Source organism: Enhydra lutris, unplaced genomic scaffold (genome assembly GCF_002288905.1).
Source record: "Enhydra lutris kenyoni isolate GAN:26980312 unplaced genomic scaffold, ASM228890v2 scaffoldscaffold8, whole genome shotgun sequence".
Taxonomy (NCBI): domain Eukaryota; kingdom Metazoa; phylum Chordata; class Mammalia; order Carnivora; family Mustelidae; genus Enhydra; species Enhydra lutris.
In genome coordinates this window covers 21,309,359-21,329,140 of record NW_019154092.1, presented here as the reverse complement: position 1 = coordinate 21,329,140, position 19,782 = coordinate 21,309,359, and the positions used below count along the sequence as shown (strand labels likewise).

The following is a 19,782-nucleotide window of genomic DNA, read 5'->3' as shown; positions in this document are numbered from 1 at the left end:
CCCACTGAGCCACCCAGGAGCCCCTTGAGGAAGAATGTTTTAGGCAGAGGAAACAAGCAGTGGAAAGGTCCTAAAGTGAAACTGTGCCTAACTTGTTCAAGGAACAACATGAAGTTTGTGGCTAGAACAGAATAAGGTAAGGAAGTTGTGTGGACAAATCCTATCTTGCAAGCTATTTTAGGGACTTTAGTTTTTACCTTGAAATTGGAAGCTCTTGGAGGATTCTGAGCAGAAGAGTGAATTGACAGTAAGCTTGTTCTGATAACCGTGTGGAAAATATATTATGGAGGAGCATGGATAGAAGCAGGGAATCCAGTTAGGATTAACTGTATTCAACATGAGAGGTGTGATGGTGGTTTGTATCAGCATGGAGGGAGGAAGAGGTGGAAAAAATGGTCAAATTGTAGGTATATTTTAAAGGTAGAGTCTAAAGGATATGCTGAAAATTGAATGTGGGAGGCAGAGGATAAGAATAAGAAACATGTAAGGGATGACTGTGATTTTCAGAGAGCAACTAGAATGATGGAATTGCCATCAACTGAGTCTGCCGGCTAAAGGGATTTGGGTTGGGGGTGGTGGTGGAGATGTCAGGGATTCAGTGTTTTAGATTTCAAGTTTGAGATGTATGATAGACTTCTTTTTTTTTTTTCTAATGTTTTTTTTTTTTTTTTTAAAGATCTTACTTATTTGACAGAGAGAGATCAGAAGTAGGCAGAGAGAGAAGGGGAAGCAGGCTCCCCGCTGAGCAGAGAGCCCGATGTGGGGCTCGATCCCAGGCCCCTGAGATCATGACCTGAGCCGAAGGCAGAGGCTTAACCCACTGAGCCACCCAGGTGCCCCGTCTGATGGACTTCTAAGTGGGGATCTGGAGTGTAGAGAATAAGCAGTTTTGGCAATAAAGAACACAAAAGCTGTCACAAAAATATCAGTTCCTAATTGAATTTGAAGTGGCGCTTATATTTCAAAATAATTTTTTCATTTAGTGACTGTTGGTTGAGTACCTCTATTTTTTTTTAAAGATTTTATTTATTTATTTATTTGAGAGAGCGAGAGAGAGAGAGAATGAAAGAGATTGAGAGAACTAGTCAGCGGAGGGGCAGAGGAAGAAGCAGACTCCCTGCTGAGCAGGGAGCCTGATGGGGGGTTCCATCCCAGGACCCTGGAATCATGACCTGAGCCAAAGGCAGATGGAAGGCAGATGCTTAACAGACCAAAACACCCTGGCACCCCCTTTACACAAACATTTTAAATGACAATTGTGGCAGATGCTATGAAGAAAGGGCACCTAGGACATAGGAGATAATGGTGTCGATGATTCTGGTAGTCCTGGAAGGCTTTCTTGAAGGAGTGTCATTTGAGGTATAATTCACATAAAATAAGATTCATTTATTTTAATTGTATAGACAGATGAATTTTGACAAATTTGTGTAAACACCACTACAGTCAAGATATAGATCAAAAAATTTCTGGCGCCCTGTTTTTGTCCATTTTTACATTGGGTTTTCCTTTTTATTATTGATTTGTAGGAGTTCTTTATACATTCTAGATATAAATCTGTTGTTGCCTATGTAATATTTTCTACCATTTTTAAGCTTTTATTTTAATCCCAGTTAACATCCAGTGTTACATTAGTTTCAGGTGTACAGTGTGATTCCACAATTCCATATAATACCCAGTGCTCATTACAAGTGCACTCCTTAATCCCCATCACCTATTTAACCCATCCCTCCACCTACCTCGCCTCTGGTAACCATCAGTGTGTTCTCTATATTTAAGAGTCTGTTTCTTGGTTTGTCTTTTTCTCTTGCTCTCTTTTTCTCGCTTGCTCATTTGTTTTGTTTCTTAAATTCCACATATGAGGGGCGCCTGGGTGGCTCAGTGGGTTAAAGCCTCTGCCTTCGGCTCAGGTCATGATCCCAGGGTCCTGGGATCGAGCTCTCTGCTCAGCGGGGAGCTTGCTTCCTCCTCTCTCTCTCTGCCTACTTCTAATCTCTGCCTGTAAAATAAATAAATAAAATCTTAAAAAAAAAATTCCACATATGAGTGAAATCATATGGTATTTTTATCTCTGACTTATCTTCCTTAGCATTAATACTCTCTAGTATATTCTATTACATCTCTGTAATATTCCATTCTTACACATCCATCTCTGTGATATTTCATCTCGCGCGCACACACACACACACACATATCTTTAGCCATTCATCAGTGGACACTTGGGCTGCTTCCAGATCTTGACTGCTGCAAATAGTGCTGCTATAAACATCAGGGTGTATGTGTATAGCAGCATTTGATTTAGTGTTTTTGTATTCTTTGGGTAAATACCCAGTAGTGTGATTGCTGGATTGTAGGGTAGTCGTATTTATAACTTTTTGAGCAACTTCCATACTGTTTTTCACAATGGCTGTATTAGTTTGCATTCCCACCAGTAGTACAAGAGGGTATCTTTTTTCCCACATCCTTTCCAACTCCTGTTATTTCTTGTGTTGATTTTATCCATTCTGACAGGTGTGAGATTATGGTTTTGATTTGTATTTCCCTGATGATGAGTGATGTTGAACATCTTTTCATGTGTCTGTTTGCCATCTGTATATCTCCTTTGGAGAAATGTCTGTTCATGTCTTCTGCTCATTTTTTAATTAGATTATTTGTTTTGGGGTGTTCAGTTTTGTAAGTTCTTTATGTATTTTGGACACTAATTCTTTACCAGATATGTCATTTGCAAATATCTTCTCCCATTCCATAAGTTGCTTTTTAGTTTTGTTAATTGTTTTCTTCACTGTGCTGTTTTCTCTCATTTTGAAAATTGTTTTTAGGGGCGCCTGGGTGGCTCAGTGGGTTAAGCCGCTGCCTTCGGCTCAGGTCATGATCTCAGGGTCCTGGGATTGAGCCCCACATTGGGCTCTCTGCTCAGCAGGGAGCCTGCTTCCCTCTCTCTCTCTCTCTCTCTCTCTCTCTCTCTGCCTGCCTCTCTGTCTACTTGTGATCTCTCTCTGTCAAATAAATAAATAAAATCTTAAAAAAAAAAAGAAAATTGTTTTTATTCTATTTATATCTTTATCTGAACATCTTTATATGAACAGTTTCTAATTGAAATGAAGTCCAATTTATTGATCATGCTTTTCTTTCTGTATGTTGTTTGAAAAATAGTTTGTTATATCAAGTTCATGAAAATATGCTTGTATTTTCTTCTAAAAGTTTTTATCCATGATCCATTACAAATTAAATTTGTGAATGATCTCAGTCTAGCAGTCAAGGTTCATTTTTGTTCATGTAATATTCAATTGATACAGTACCATTTGTTGGAAATACTATTTTTACCCATTGAATACAGGTTGTTTTAAGTAAGGTGACTGTATTTGTGGATCTGTTTCTCACTTCTGTTCTGTTGGTCTCTTTATCTTTGTACCAACCACATGTCAATTATGGAGCAACGGTGTTTTTTTTGTTTTGTTTTTTTGTTTTTTTTCTTCAAGAATGTCCTGGCTATTCTAATTCTTCTGCATTTCCATATGAGTTTTAGAATCACCTTGTGAATTTTCTTCAAAAAGCCTGCTGGGATTTTGACTGATTTCATGGAATTTCTAGGTCAGCATTAGGGAAACTGATATCTTCAGTATATTGAGTCTTCCAGTCAATAAAAATGGTATAGCCCTCCATTTAGTAAATTCTGATTTCTTTCAACAGCGTTACAATGTAGAAGTATTGCACATCTTATTAGATTTATTTCTAGTTATTCATTTTTTATGCTATTACATATACTCTTATTTTTAAAAGTTCATTTTTTAGTTATTTTTTTGAAAATATATAGAAATACAGTTGATTTTTATATATTAATCTTCTATCCAGTTACCTTATTCAAATAATTTTTTATAGATTCTCTTGGTTTTCTGTGCATTCAATCATGTCATATGTGAATAATAATTAGTGTCTTTTCTAATCTTCATTGTTTTTTTTACTTTTGTGCTTTATTTCCATTCTTAATACTATTGATTTGTCTATGGGTTTATTTATTATGATGAATAGATATGGTATTAATGGATATTCTTATTCCTGAAATCAAGGAAAAAGAGTCCAATATTTTTATCAGTAAGATGTTATTAGATGTAAATTTTTTATAAGTTAGATTAATTAGATTAAGGATTTATCTCTAAATTTTTAAACGTTTGTATTATGAGTAGGTGTTAAATTTTGTCAAATACTTTTCCTTTGTATATTGAGATATTATGTGGATTTTATTTTGGTAGTTTGGTGAATTACAGTGATTGCTTTCCAAAAGTCATACCAGTTCTCATTCTTAGAATTAACATCTTTGGTTGTATGGTTATAGAATGCATCATCTTTTTAATATAGTCTGGATTCAGTTTGCTAAAATTTTGTTTAGTGTTTTTGTGTCTATGTTCTTGAGAAAGTTTGGCTTGTAGATTTCTTTCTAATAATGTGCTTGTTAGGTTTTGGTATCAAAATTTGGTGACCTCATAATAGAATTGGGAACTGTTGGGGCACCTGGGTGGCTTAGGTAGTTAAGTATCTGCCTTTTGCTTGGGTCATGATCTCAGGGTCCTGGGATTGAGCCCCCCATGTTGGGCTCCCTGCTCAGTGGGGAGCCTGCTTCTCCCTCTCCCTCTGCCCCATCCCCTTGCTTGTGCGTGTTTACTCTCTCTCTCTCTCTCTCTCTCTCTCTCACAAATAAATAAAATCTTTAAAAAGAAAAGAGTAATCTGCGTTGGATTATGTATCAGTACTTCATATCATTTGATGACTGAATAATATTCTGTTGTAGGATATTTTTGTTTATTCATCAGTTGATGGACATTCTGAATTTTTTCTATTTTTTGGCTATGATGGTTAATACTGCTGTGAACATTTGTGTGTAAGTTTTGTGTGGATGCTTGTCTTCAGTTCTCTTGGGTCTATACTAGAAGTGGAATTGCTCTGTCATATGGTAATTCTATGTTTAACTTTTTGAGGAACTGCCAAATTGTTTTCCAAAGTGGCTGCACGCCTTACAGTCCTGCCAGCATGTATAAGAGTTCCATTTTCCCCACATTCTTGCCAGCCCTTGTTACTTTTTTGTAGTTTTTTTTCTTTCTTAAATTATTATAGCCATCCTAATGAGTGTTGGCTGTTCATTCTTATTTTTTTAGAATGCTTTGTAATTTTTCATTAAGTGCTGGACTTATGAATGAACAATTGTAGAGGCTCTACTTGGTGTTATTTTCCTCCAAAGAGAGTTAAGTTTTCCTTTGGAAGGTGAAATACTAGATTACCTTGAGTGTTGAATGTTGACTCTAAGATTTGTTAGGGCTGATATTTCCATTGTGACCTTAATCTAAGGAGAGTCCTTCTGAAGTCTCAACAGAGAGCTAGAGTTATTTTTGAAGGCCTCTCTGGCTTGGTAGAGACTACACTCCAGTCTTTGTTTCTCCAGCATTGGGCAGAAACTGAAATACTCCACTCAGCTCTTTAGTCTCTTAACTGCTGTTTTATGCTAGTTTTCTTGAATTTTTGTCTTTTTTGTGGTTCTTCCACTCTGGGACTTTGTTCTTTTGTTTCTACCTTTCTGATAGCCCAGAACTCTGTCTTCTTCTCAGTCCAGTAGTGCTGCCACTTCTGCTTGGGCTCTCTTTTGCTCTTATGCAGCAAAGTCAAGGACGAAGCAAAGGTGATTGTGGAGCTGATCTTTGGTGCTGCCCTTCTCTTAAGAGTTGTAGCCCCTCCTGCTTCTCTTGCCTATATTGCTCTTTAGTGTCTTCAAATAGTTTTTACATTTGTCCAGATTTTATAACTTTTATCAGGAGGAGGGTTAGTTTGATATAAGCTACTCTATTATGATGGGAGTCGTGAATACTGATGTTTCATTAAGTACATCACAAGAAAATGAAGAAACTGGTATCTTTTGAGAGTGAGAACATAAATTTTCAGCAGAAAATTTGGACAAGAATGTGGAAGGATTTTTATTTTCAAACGAGAGGGTCACAGTCAGCTGTGTTTCAAGGATAGTAAAGTATCATTTCATAGTAAGGTATGTGACAGGAAGTTGATGTTTGGTAATTTCTTTTTAAAAACTGAGCAATCATTAACTGTTTAGAGAATCCAAAGTGGATAAAAAATTTAAAATGAGAATTAAAGAGGAAATATTTAATAAAAGAGCAGTTATTTTCTGGATTTAGTAGTGAAGAAACCAAGACTATGAATTTTATTTATTTATTTATTTTAAAGATTTTATTATTTATGGTTTTTTTTTTTAAAGATTTTATTTATTTATTTGGCAGACAGAGATCACAAGTAGGCAGAGAGGCAGGCAGAGAGAGAGGAGAAAGCAGGCTCCCCGCTGAGCAGAGAGCCCGACGCGGGGCTCGATCCCAGGACACTGGGATCACGACCTGAGCCAAAGGCAGAGACTTAACCCACTGAGCCACCCAGGCGCCCCTTATTATTTATGTATTAAAGAGAGTGAACATGAGTAGTGGGGAGAAACAGAGGAAGAGGGAGAAGCAGACTCCCTGCTGAGCAGGGAACCCAGCATGGGGCTCAATCCTCGGACCCTGGGTTCATGACCTGAGCCAAAGGCAGACATTTAACCAACTAAGCCACTCAGGTGCTCTAAGACTATGAATTTTAAGTAGTTGCTATTAGAATAGAACTTGGTTATTTGTGTAAATGTTAGTGATTATTAAATGGTTGGGATTTGAGTATTCACATGTGATGGTTAAAAGACAGTGTTTATCTGTTAAGGGTGCCAGAGAGGATTGTGTTCACAAAATCTGGATGGTACAGAAATGCTAGCTAACTAGGCATGTAAAAATGTGGGAGGAAGAAAATGACTAAAGTTATAGGAGTAGATGTTATGTTTTCAGAACATGGAGAAATAGAGAAAGAAGGCAGAAATAGATGTGTAAAGAATATAGCTCCTTCTCCTCTAAGACTTAAAAATGGGGATTTGGAAAGCAACTAACCGTTTGCTTTCTTCACCAAAATACCCCTAAGAAGGGAGCCAGGTGTTGCAGACCACCCTGTATCTGTGTTTTTCCTTACGCCCTTTTGTGAACTCTCAAGGTTAGTCAGTGATTTTCTTCACACTTTCATTAGGAAATTTGCCAAAGGCATCCTTTTGAGGCAGCTGTCTCTGTACCCTTGGAGGCCATCAGTAATGTTTCTGATCTATAGGAGTCGTCGGCACAAAAATGTTGGACTGAACTGAGTCTTCGTGGTTTAAAACATTCCCTTGCCAAAATTACTTTATTTCCCCCTCGAACAGTATTACAAAGTATATTACATTTTGGGGCTTCTGGTCCTTTTATAGTTTTTTGTTATTGCATCTTTCCAGGTAAAATCCAATATTAATAGTAAATATATCTAAATATATTAATAATGAAAGGAGACTTAAGTTTCGAAACATAATTTAACTACAGTGGACACATTAAAAATCCTTATATATAGATAAATATGAATTTTTGTATAGGATGTTAAAGAATTTATTTTTACTATTGAGAATTTTTAAAGTAAAATATAGTTTAATTGGTGGTGGTCTTTTGGTTTGAGGCAGTCAGATGATATCTTCATACTAAGATAAGTTTTGGGGGCATATTAAATTTGACGTAAATAATTAGTCCATGATTAAAATGCATTAGAATAAGTTGAAATGCATTTGTGTTTTTGTTTCTATTCAGTTTAATAATATATGCAACTGTTATATGCATCTTTAATATGTTAGTCTGTTTCTCTTGTTTTACTAAACTGTCTTCTTTCAGCCACCCACACAGAATATGCCTATGGGTCCTGGAGGGATGAATCAGAGTGGCCCTCCCCCACCTCCACGCTCTCACAACATGCCTTCAGATGGAATGGTAGGTGGGGGTCCTCCTGCACCACACATGCAGAACCAGATGAACGGCCAGATGCCTGGTAAGTTTTTCTCCTCTAAGACATTAACACCAGAGTTGCTTAGCAACTGAAACGACATGGGGGCTCAAGGGATACTAGATTGTTGATGACAAAACTGCTTTGAATGCCCCGGAGTACAAGCTCTCTTAGAGTTTGTTAGCTACAGAGCTACGTGACCTGTATTCAGTGTTTATCAGGCTGCCCTTGGGCTTTGATGTAGCTGACACACAGCATTCCTCTGATGAACAGAACTGGCTAAATTTAGTCTGTCTGAAACTATGCAATACAGCTGGCTTTAGAAGCTTTTTGGAAAAAAAGGCATTGTGCCATGACTTAAGAATTAAAATTTATAGATTATAAAGGTACTATAACATTTCCTTGGGTTTTGTATTTACTTAAAAATTTACTGGTCCCAGAAACAGTATTGCTGGAAAAAACACATGGGGAAAAGAAAAAAAATCTGTAAAATGCTAATATATTTAGTATTTCCTCATTGATACTATTGAAGCTGAGCATAGATTTTTATGAATACATATGCTTATAGCATAATATATATATGCAAATTGATATTAAAGCAGATTTAAAAGAAGAAAAATAATGTCAGATGTTTTATATAATGAGATATTCTCTTTACTACTTACCATTTTAAGTTTGGAGTCACTTAGAATCTCTTCTAGGTCATTGGATGCTTAGTTAGTTACCTTTTGCTGGTTTGAATTTTTAATCTGAAAGTATCTTTAAACTATTTTGTTTTTGTAACAATAGCTACAACCCATACCCATAATTTTTGGTGGGTTGTTTTCTGCATTTAATATGAGAATATTTGTACTTCCTAAAAACAAAGGCTATTTTCATTAACTAAAAGGAAGTATTATACAAATAGGAATAATGAAAATAAATTAGAATAACAATGCAGTTCATTTTTAAAAATTAGTAATTAGCATCCGTAGGATAGTGTTGTCTTAGCTAATTGTGTTGGATGGTAACATTGGTGTCCAGAGACAATGGGTATAGGAAATGAGGTAAAGGAGAGCACGGAGCAAAAGAAGCCAGGTAGTCTTGTTCATAGAAGATTGATGTGTGATTCATGTAGGAGGTTGGCGCTGTTTTGGTGGCTATCTTGTTTCCTTCTGAGGCTTGCCATAATCCGTGGCCACCCTCCCCCCAACCCACACCCTGTGTGGGGCTGGGAATAAAGATGTAACTACTTGTTAGGTTGTAGTCAGGAGGATGCTTCTTACTGAATTCACATTTAACTCATCAGGAGCTGTTGTTTTTTGAACCAGAAGGGTAGTGCTAGTACATGTTAGCAAGTTAAGAGTTTTGTGACTTTTTATGGTGGTACTATTAATTAGAATTTTGACTTAACTTCTCTGTGTAACATTAAAGCTTAAGGCCAAAGAAGCACTTGAATGACAATGTAATTATTGTTAACATGACATTTGGGTTTTTGTATATGGCCATCTGGAGTAGTTATATTCTTTATAAACTAGAGATTTTCAACTAGTGATGACCTGCGTTGTCTAGAACGCTGTAGAGCTTCCAAAACAATTCTCTAATAAAGAGTTCTGGTTAGGTGTAGGAGAAATTGAAGTCCAGTTACTTTGTTTCCTTTATTTAATACATTCCTTCATAGAGCTTTGCCAACTTTTGTATGCACATGAATTTGTATCTAGGCTTTTAAAGATTTTTTATTTATTTATTTGACAGAGAGAGAGATCACAAGCAGGCAGAGAGACAGGCAGAGAGAGAGGAGGAAGCAGGCTCTCCGCTGAGCAGAGAGCCCGATGCGGGGCTCGATCCCAGGACCCTGAGATCATGACCCAAGCCGAAGGCAGCGGCTTAACCCGCTGAGCCACCCAGGCGCCCCCTCTATCTAGGCTTTTAATAACCTATTTAAATTTTGTTTTAATATTTTCTAATCTAAGTTATAGAGGTACTTATGTGCTCCTTGATCTTGGTCAAATAACCACAATTTCATGTTCCTTTTAAAAAACATTTAACAGATTAAAAAAAAAATTAGACAATAATAAACCTGTGGTACCAAAGTACCAAAAGGTACCAAAGGGTATATAGCCCCTGCCTCCAGATACTTCGTTCCAGAGAGTCATCGGTTCTAGTTATCCTTCAAGAGATATTTTCTATCCAAAACATATGCATAACACTCTTTTTCCTTTTGTCTAATTCTTTAAAAAAAAAAAAAAAACAAGTGGTAACATACATCATGTAGTGTTATATATGATACTTTTTCCTTCTTAAAGATAAATCTTAGAGACTATTTTGGAGAGACCACTCAATACATGAAGAGCTGCCTCATGCTTTTGGTGGCTGTATTTCATTCTTTCTCATGGATGCCCCTAATTTATTTGAACAGTTCCTTATGATGGAAATACAGGTTATTTCTAGTCTTCTGATATTAAAAATTATGCTTTGTGAATATGCTTGTAAAATGAAAGTAAATTAGTAAATAAATAAACACACATACCCAGTTTTGCATTCATGCATGTGTAACACATAAAGGCCTTATGTTTATAGAACTGCAGTTGTTGGGTTAAAGGTATATGCATTTTAAAATGTGGTAGTTATTGCCAAATTGCTCTACATAAAAATAGTACTTATTTGTATACTTATATACCTCAACAGTGTCTGAAATTACTTTTCTTCATAGATCAAAACTTTGGGTTTTTGGAATCTGAAAGATGAAAAAAGGGTCTCCTGGTTTTAATTGGCCTTTTTATTATAAGTGAAGCAAGCAGTCCTCTCATGTTTATGTCCCTTTGGTAGTTTTGTATGAACTGATTATTCATGTCCCTTGCCATTTCTTTTATCGCTGGTGGTCTTTTCCTTATTTTATGTTAAATAATTAGTTCAGTCTGTGATAGGTCTTGTTAATAAATTTTTCCCACTTTTTATTATTACTATATTGTTTTCATTTGGTCTGGTTTGGTCATGTTTAATTTTTTATTTTTATGTAGTCTAGGTTAGCAGTCTTTTAGGGCTCTGGGTTTTCTGGCATGTAAGAAGACCCTTCTGCTTCAAGATCATTTTAAAAAGTTCTCCTTTTTGAAATTCCCCCTTTTTTAAGATTTTTTTCCTTTTTCTTTTTTCTTTTGTAGTGTTTAATTTTTTTATTCATCTGGAACTATTTTAGGTAGAAGGAATGTGGTAGACCGTTTTCCAGATGGCTACTCAGTGGTCACACTACATATTGAATTGTCTTTCTTTTGCCTACTGATACTCAATTTCACCACTCTTACAAAATTAGAAATTTGGGTGTGTTTTTAGACTCTACTCTGGGCCCATTAATCTATTAATTCATTTATGTGCTAATAATGTATACTTTTTTTTTTTTAAATATGGAACGCTTCACGAATTTGCGTGTCATCCTTGCGCAGGGGCCATGCTAATCATCTCTGTATCGTTCCAATTTTAGTTTATGTGCTGCCAAAGCGAGCACAATACTGTATACTTTTAATTACTTCTCCCTTATACATTTTGCTCTCTTATAAAGCTATTCCTTTATCATTGCTTTTTTTTTTTTTTTTTCCCAGAATGTTGCTGGCTTCTAAAAGCATCAGTTCCTTCAATCTATAAAATGGGAATAGCATCTACTTCACAATATTTGCTATCATTCATATAAAGCATTTACTTTGTTTGCTATTGATTAAATACTCAAGTTATTGTTTAGTATTATTATTATGGTATGCAAAAAGATTAAAAGCTTTTAAAGTACTTTTTTAATAGACCAAAGTTTAATAGACCATTAACTTTTGTATTTGATTCTGACCACTTTTCTTCAAAGGGCCTAACCATATGCCTATTCAGGGACCTGGACCCAATCAACTCAATATGACAAACAGTTCCATGAACATGCCTTCAAGTAGCCATGGATCCATGGGAGGTTACAACCATTCTGTGCCATCATCACAGAGCATGCCAGTACAGAATCAGATGACGATGAGTCAAGGGCAACCAATAGGAAGCTATGGCCCCAGACCAAATATGAATATGCAGCCAAACCAAGGTAAATAAGCTTGATGTCATTATTTTTTTTAAAGGTTTTTTTTTTTCTTTTTTTCATTAAAGATTTTATTTATTTGAGAGATTGAGAGTGAGCATGAGCAGAGGGAGGGGCAGAGGGACAAGCAGACTCCCCGTTGGGCAGAGAGCCCCACACACGGGGTTCCAAGTGGGGCTTCAGGTAGGGCTTGATCCCAGGACCCTGAGATCATGACCGCAGCTGAAGTTAGACACTTAAATGACTGAGCCACTCAGGTGCCCCTGATGTCATTCATTTTTTTAAAGAATATTTTATTTTTTTTTGGGAGAGCATGATAAGGGGGGGGAGGAGCAGTCAGACTTCCTGCTCAGCAGGAGCTGGACTCTGCCTGATCTCAGGACCCTGAGATCCTGACCTGAGCCAAAGGCAGACATTTAATCAACTGAGCCACCCAGGTGCTCCAGCCCCTGATGTCATTTTTGACTGGAATGCTGTGTTAGCCTTTGAAAAGAAAATCTTTTTTTTTCAAGTTGGTAGCTGATTCATGAAAATAGAAGTTTGAAGCGAGTCATAATCATATCCATAAAAAAGGAACATTGAGTTTGAAACCAGCTTAAAATAATTTTTTATTTTTACATTTAGAAGTTTGCTTAATTAAGCTCTTAAAGCTTATTTATCTTTATGTCTTTTGGACAGTTTAAGATTCTTGGGTGTTTATTTAAGAAAAATTGTTTTTAAGCTAATAATGAATAACCAAACATTTGGTTTAGAGCAAGGAAGTTGAGAAAATAATAATTTCATCTTTGCAAGTTCAACCCCTTAAAAAACCTTTACTCTATGGTTTATTTTACTTATAAAGGATGTATTAATTTTTATGAACTTCCCTTAATTTTTATGAATTTTCTGATGTTGTATTTCAGCATTAAGAGGTAATTTTAACATAATTTGTTTTTTAGAGTGTTCAGTGGAGATGCTGCTGTATTCTTCTATTCTTAGAATGGGGTGAAGTCTATTAAAGTTTATTACCAATCTCAGAAAATGAAATTATTGTCATGTTTCTTCTTTAAGTGTTCTTGTGAATAATAACTAAAAACCAGTAAGTGGCGCTCTGTTCTGCTAATTGTCCTTTAAAACAGTTGGCATATTGCCAGCCTAAAGCTATTTAAATTACAAAATGTGAGGTTAATGCAACAAAATTTTCTAGATTTCGATTTTGAAAAACAACTAAAGTGCACCCAGATAAAGGTAGTTAAGGTTAATCTGTTGATAATTATTTATGATAAAATTATATTTTCTAATGCTTAAAGAGTAATACAGAATTTTTTGTAATTTTGATGAAATGCACTGAAAACAAAGAGACAGTAGAAAATTGTCAATGTAGATTCACAAAACTGGTGCTTGCTCCATTTTTTTCCCTCAAAGTTGTTTAGTGCCCATGATAGATTTTTTTTTTTTTTAATTAGGGCAATTAAAGTTTCAAAATAACAGCAAGATCCAGTCAGTGCCAGGTCAGAAGGGAGTCCAGATATTTCTCTATAGAGTTTGGTTAAAAGGAGAGATAGCAAGAAAATTGGTAATAATTCTCACAGCAACTACAGTAATGAGGGCACACTACTTAGAAACTATCATGGACAGTAGGATGTGCACAGGAATGCATGTTGCTGTAGAATGGGTCCATATGACATCATAAGATTTGAAGAACCAAAAATTATGCATGTGGCAGTGTGTATGTAGAAAATAGTAATTTTTTGGAGAAAGGAACTGAGGTTGTTTATAGGAATATTTTGTTCTAAACTTACTGTTTTTAAAAATATCACATTTTTTATTTGTATTACTAATGTACAATTTTTCCTTTTACTATAATATAGCACTTTCCTCTTTGTTTACATAATCTGAATTTCTTGATAGTCATTTTGTATATAAACTATTTTCTGTGTAGGAATCTGATTTAAAGAAATAAAAGTTACTTTTCAAGAAAGAATACGATGGAAATCAGTGGGGAACTTTTCAGTATTTAAAAAATTTCTTCAGGACAAATAACCTTTGCAGTTAAATTTTGGTATTCATATATAAAGAACACCAAAGAAAATTAGTTGCCAAAAAAAGAAAGTTTATGAGGTTGTAGCAGTACTTACTGTTTTAATCCTATGAGTTCCTTGTAAAGGTATGTTAATTATATGATATCTATTGGATGAAAAAAAATTTTTTTTAATACGAGTTTTATTTAAAGTTTTAAAAGTCACTTCATGTAAAACATTCTCTTGGGGGCACCTGAATAGCCCAGTTTGTTGAGCTTTTTAAAAAGCCTCTGACTCTTGGTTTCAGCTCAGGTCTGATATCAAGGTTGTAAGATCGAGGCATTCCCCCCTCTTCCCCTCCTGGACTCTGCCCTCAGCACAGAGTCTGCTCGCATTTCTCTCTGCTTCAAACCTTTATACGTGCTTCTCGCTCTCAAATAAATAAAATAAATCTTAGAAAAATACTTTCTTAGATAGCTTTAAAAATAAGCTCATGTTTTACATTAAAAGTTTTCTGTTCTTAGGCTCTGTGCTGAGCAGGGAGTCTCCTTATTAAGATCCTCTCTCTCTATCTCTCCCCCTCTCCCCCAAAATAAAATAAATAAACAGAATCTTCGGTTTTGATATATAGGTGGAAGTAAACCAGAGGAGACCACGCTTTAAATAGTCCTCCTTGAGAAATGCTTAGAAAACACTCAAATTCTATGAACAGAAACATTTTTACTTTCGAAAGTTTTTCTTAATGTTTGTTGAGCTGTTCTTTGAGTTAAAATCAAAGTATTGAAATATTTGGCTATTGAAATATTTTGGCTATATTTCTAAGTACATATCTCTATATCAAGAGATACTAGAAAATTTGTTAAAGCTACTTACGATTTTTTAATAAAGGGGTGAATTAGTCAAGGAAAAGAAACATTTGTGGGATTTCTTACACTAAACTTCTGTCAAGTGACAGGAAAAATAGAAAAAGAGTAATCCGGAGAATTTTAATTTTGTTTTAAAAAGGAATGATTAAAAGGCAATTATTTAATTATTATATTAATAGTTACTAACTATTTAAGTAACATATTTGGAAACTTTAACTGATGATGTGGTAGTAGTTTTTTAAACAAAACACTGTGTTTAGTCTACAATATGAAAGAAAGTTTTTTTTTTTTTTTAAGATTTTATTTATTTGTCAAAGAGAGAGAGAGCGCGAGCACACACAGGCAGACAGAGTGGCAGGCAGAGGCAGAGGGAGAAGCAGGCTCCCTGCCGAGCAAGGAGCCTGATGTGGGGCTCAATCCCAGGTCGCTGGGATCATGACCTGAGCTGAAGGCAGCCGCTTAACCAACTGAGCCACCCAGGTGTCCCTGAAAGAAAGTTTTAAAGTGGCTTTCTTTTTACCCTCTCCCTGTTCCTTTTTTCTCTCTCAGCTTTGCAAATGAAATTAAGGGGGAAAAAGTAATTTGTCATTGTAATTTGAAATGGAAAATTGTAATTTTGTAAATTTAATTTTATAAAATTGAAAAATCTTGTCATTGTAATTTAGGAGTCTGATTGAAATTAATCCAAAGGATAGATATACATTTATAATTTATCATTTTGATTGTTTCAGAGAGCAAAAAGAAATAGTCTGTTAATTTATACTGTTAGCTCTAATATAATAAGGCACATTGTATACTAGTATTAAAATACAAGTATGGGGGTGCCTGGGTGGCTCAGTGGGTTAAAGCCTCTGCCTTCGGCTGAGTCATGATCCCTGGGTCCTGGGACTGAGCCCCACATCAGGCTCTCTGCTCAGCAGAGAGCCTACTTCCCTTCCTCTCTCTCTGTCTGCCTCTCTGCCTGCCTGTGATCTCTGTCTGTCAAATAAATAAATAAATAAATAAAAATATAAAAAAAAAATACAAGTATCATTTCTAGGAATGAAATTGTGGACTCTTTTGAGCTTTATTAGTTCTTTAAAAGTTGTTTTTAGCTTTTGAGTTTTACTGAAAAATTAAACCAAATCGGTGCAAAGACTATTGTAACAAAAACTTGCAGACCTACCACACAAAATATATCTTTTCAAAAAGCTGCACAAAAAGTTGACCCCCTTAAATTTGTTAATTATATATTACTCTGTTCATGATCATTTAAAAAAAATTTCAACAGTTACTTTTTTTTGAGCTTAAAAAATGCATATATGACAATGGTATTGTAATTGGTGCCCACTTCTAGTTGATTTGTTGGTTTATATGTATCTATGACTTGAGAAGATAGAAATATTTTTTAATTTAGCAACTAGATTTATTATTGTAGAATAGTATTTTTCTCTGTGTTCTTTTAGAGGGTGTACTGCTTCCAGATAAAATGAAAGGTTTAGGAAGTTTTTTTGTTTTGTTTTGTTTTGTTTTTAAAGATTTTATTTATTTATTTGACAGAGATCACAAGTAGGCAGAGAGGGAGGCGTGGGGTGGGGGGAGCAGGCTCCCCACTGAGCAGAGAGCCCGACACGGGGCTTGATCCCAGGACCCTGGGATCATGACCTGAGCCGAAGGCAGAGACTTGAACCCACTGAGCCACCCAGGCACCCCAGTTTAGGAAGTTTTTAATTTATTTCTTATACTGCTGGCAAAATCTTGTATATGGTCAATCCAACATATGCTTTCCTGTTATTTAGGTAAAGTTCAGGGCTATTAAAAATGAATCACCATTGTCTTATATAATTGGATCTGCTTACTCCTATGTACAGCATAAACTTCACTAGAATTCAAATACTTGAATTCATTAGAATTACCCAAAAAAAAAAAAAAAAGGAGGAAGTTTATCCCTACTGTTCACACTTTTGTTCTAGTGCCTAAAACAATGTCTGATGGTAAGCATACAAAAATCTGTTTCTTCAGCGAATAGGAATTAAACTCAAATATCATGTAGTAATCTGGAAAGACAGTTAGTAACTTAAATATATTTATTTAATAAGCAACAGTATATTCATTAGAGTATTTTTTTTTTTTTTAAGATTTTACTTATTTATTTGACAGAGAGAGATCACAAGTAGACAGAGAGGCAGACAGAGAGAGGGAGGGAAGCAGGCTCCCTGCTAAGCAGAGAGCCCGATGCGGGACTCGATCCCAGGACCCTGAGATCATGACCTGAGCCGAAGGCAGTGGATTTAAACCACTGAGCCACCCAGGCGCCCCTCATTAGAGTATTAAAAGTCAAATTAAAATAGCAAGGCTTTCTGAAAATGACCAATAGTCACATTTGATAGAATCGGCATATTTTTTATTCCTAGGCATTAAAGATTATAGCTTTTCTCATTTAACATCATTTTACTAATTACATATTCAAACATAAGGAGTTTTCACAAATTACTGTATTTGTGTTAAAACATGCATTTCCTAAGTTCAGTGTGTATAATTCTTCAGACTTGGTTCCAGATCTTGGCCCTGTAGATTATTGTATGTGAGACCTTTGAGTAAATTACTTAATAATAAGTAAGGTTAAGTGAAACGATGCAGCTTAAAACCCTAATTCAGTAATTGTTTGCAAAATTTGTATGAAATTATTTGGTCAGAATACAAAATGCTTTTTTAAATAACAAAAAAGTTTGAGATAGTTTGTCATTTGTTGTCTCTTTTAAGCACATCAACTTTGTTTCTGTTTTTAGTTTTGTTTGAATAGTATTAAGAAAGTCCTGATTCATTTAGGTAATAAGTTGAAAATGGTAATGGTCTGATCTGGAGGCTTGATATTAGAATAATGGGAACTTTTTCTTTCAGTACATTTATTATGTAAATATGGAGAGCAAAAAAATATGAAGGGCAAAAAGTATATATCATCATAGCCAAGAGTGTTATATTTATCATCTTATTATACAGTGAATTTTTTTTTAAGATTTCATTTATTTATTTGACAGAGAGAGTGAGAGAGATCACAAGTAGGCAGAGAGGCAGGTGGGCGGTGGCGGGGGAAGCAGGCTCCCTGCCGAGCAGAGAGCCGGATGTGGGGCTCGATCCCAGGACCCTGAGATCATGACCTCAGCCGAATGCAGAGTGGATTATTGTCTGGTAATAGCTGTACCAAGTAGATGTGCTTGAGAAAAGCCTACCACTTACTTGTGTATGTATATTGTAGTAGTGTATTTCCTTGTGCCTCTTTGTTTTCAATATTTATGGATCTACCTCATTTTAAAAATAGCCTTCATTATATGGATCTAGCATAATTTATTTAACAATACTATATCCACTTTTGATAATGCTTCTAGTCTTTTATTAATACAACTACTTCTGGGACAAACTTTTTTTTTTTTTTTTAAGATTTTATTTATTTATTTGACAGATAGAGATCACAGGTAGGCAGAGAGGCATGCAGAGAGAGAGAGGAGGAAGCAGGCTCCCTGCCGAGCAGAGAGCCTGATGTGGGGCTCGATCCCAGGACCCCGGGACCATGACCCGAGCCGAAGGCAGAGGCTTTAACCCACTGAGCCACCCAGGCGCCCCCAAACTTTTTTATGTTGTGTTTTTCACCTTACAGTGATCTTTAGTTTTTGATGTAGTGCTCCATGATTCATTGTTTGTTTATAACACCCAGTGTTCCATAACCCCCCCTTCATTTTTCCCTTCCTTCTCCTAATGTCTTTGAAACTATTCCTTATGTTCCACAAATAAGTGAACTCATATGATAATTGACTTTTTCTGCTTGACTTGTTTCACTCAGCATAATCTCCTCCAGTCCTATCCATGTTGATGGAAAAATTGGGTATTCATCCTTTCAGATGGCTGACTAGTATTCCATTGTGTATATGGACCACATCTTCCTTATTCATTCGTCTGTTGAGGGGCATCTTGGCTTTTTGTATAGTTTGACTATTGTGGACATTGCTGCGATAAACATTGGAGTGCATGTGGCCCTTCTTTTCACTACATCTGTATCTTTGTGGAAAATACCCAGTAGGAGCAATTGCTGGGTCATACGGTAGCTCTATTTTTAATTTTTTGGAGGAACCTCCACACTGTTTTCCAAAGTGGCTGCACCAACTTCCATTCCCAAAGGTGTAGGAGGGTTCCCCTTTCTCCACAACCTCTTCAACCCTTGTTGTTTCTTGCCTTGTCAATTTTTGACATTCTAACTGGTGTAAGGTGGTATCTCAGTGTGGTTTTGATTTGCATTTCCCTGATGGCTAATGGTAACGAACATTTTTCTATGTGTCTGTTAGCCATTTGTATGTCTTCTTTTGAAAAATGTTCACAAGTGCTGCCCATTTTTTGACTTGATTATTTGTTTTTGGGGTGTTCAGTTTGAGAAGTTCTTTTTCGATCTTGGATACCAGCCCTTTATCTGTGGTGTCGTTTGCAAATATCTTCTCCCATTCTGAGGGTTGCCTCTTGGTTTTGTTGACTGTTTCCTTTGCTGTGCAGAAGCTTTTTATCTTTGTGAAGTCCCAAAAGTTCGTTTTTGCTTTTGTTTCCCTTACCTTGGAGACATGTCTTGAAAGAAGTTGCTATGGCTGATGTCGAAGAGGTTATTGCCTGTGTTCTCTAGGATTCTGATGGATTCCTGTCTCACATTGAGGTCTTTGATCCACTTTGAATTTGTCTTTGTGTGTGTTATAAGAGAATGGTCAAGTTTAATTCTTTTGTATATAGCTGTGGGACAAACATTTTTGTATATATATTGGAGTACTTACACAAGAATCTTGTAGAATAAATTTTGGAAATGAAATTGCTAGGTAAAATATATAAATACTTAAAATGTCTGAGAGACACAGATATTCAGACCATAGCATTAGTCATTTGCATTTTTTCTGTGAATTGCCTGTTTGTGTTCTGTTTTCTGTGGTTTGTTTATTATAAATTTGAAGGAGTTCTTTTTGGATTAAGGCTGTCCTTTATTTTGTATATGTGAAAACAT

General features: G+C 35.7%; 1 protein-coding gene across 3 annotated transcripts in view; it reads left to right on the top strand.

Annotated features, from left to right (window-relative positions):
- LOC111142549 (SS18, nBAF chromatin remodeling complex subunit) overlaps window positions 1–19,782 on the top strand; it is a 93,813-nt gene that overhangs the window by 38,287 nt on the left and 35,744 nt on the right. For all 3 annotated transcript variants that reach the window (XM_022495815.1, XM_022495814.1, XM_022495816.1), the window contains 2 exons: window positions 7,755–7,908; window positions 11,690–11,911. In XM_022495815.1, the coding sequence (XP_022351523.1) occupies window positions 7,755–7,908; window positions 11,690–11,911 (376 nt within the window). The remainder of the gene's footprint in view (window positions 1–7,754; window positions 7,909–11,689; window positions 11,912–19,782) is intronic.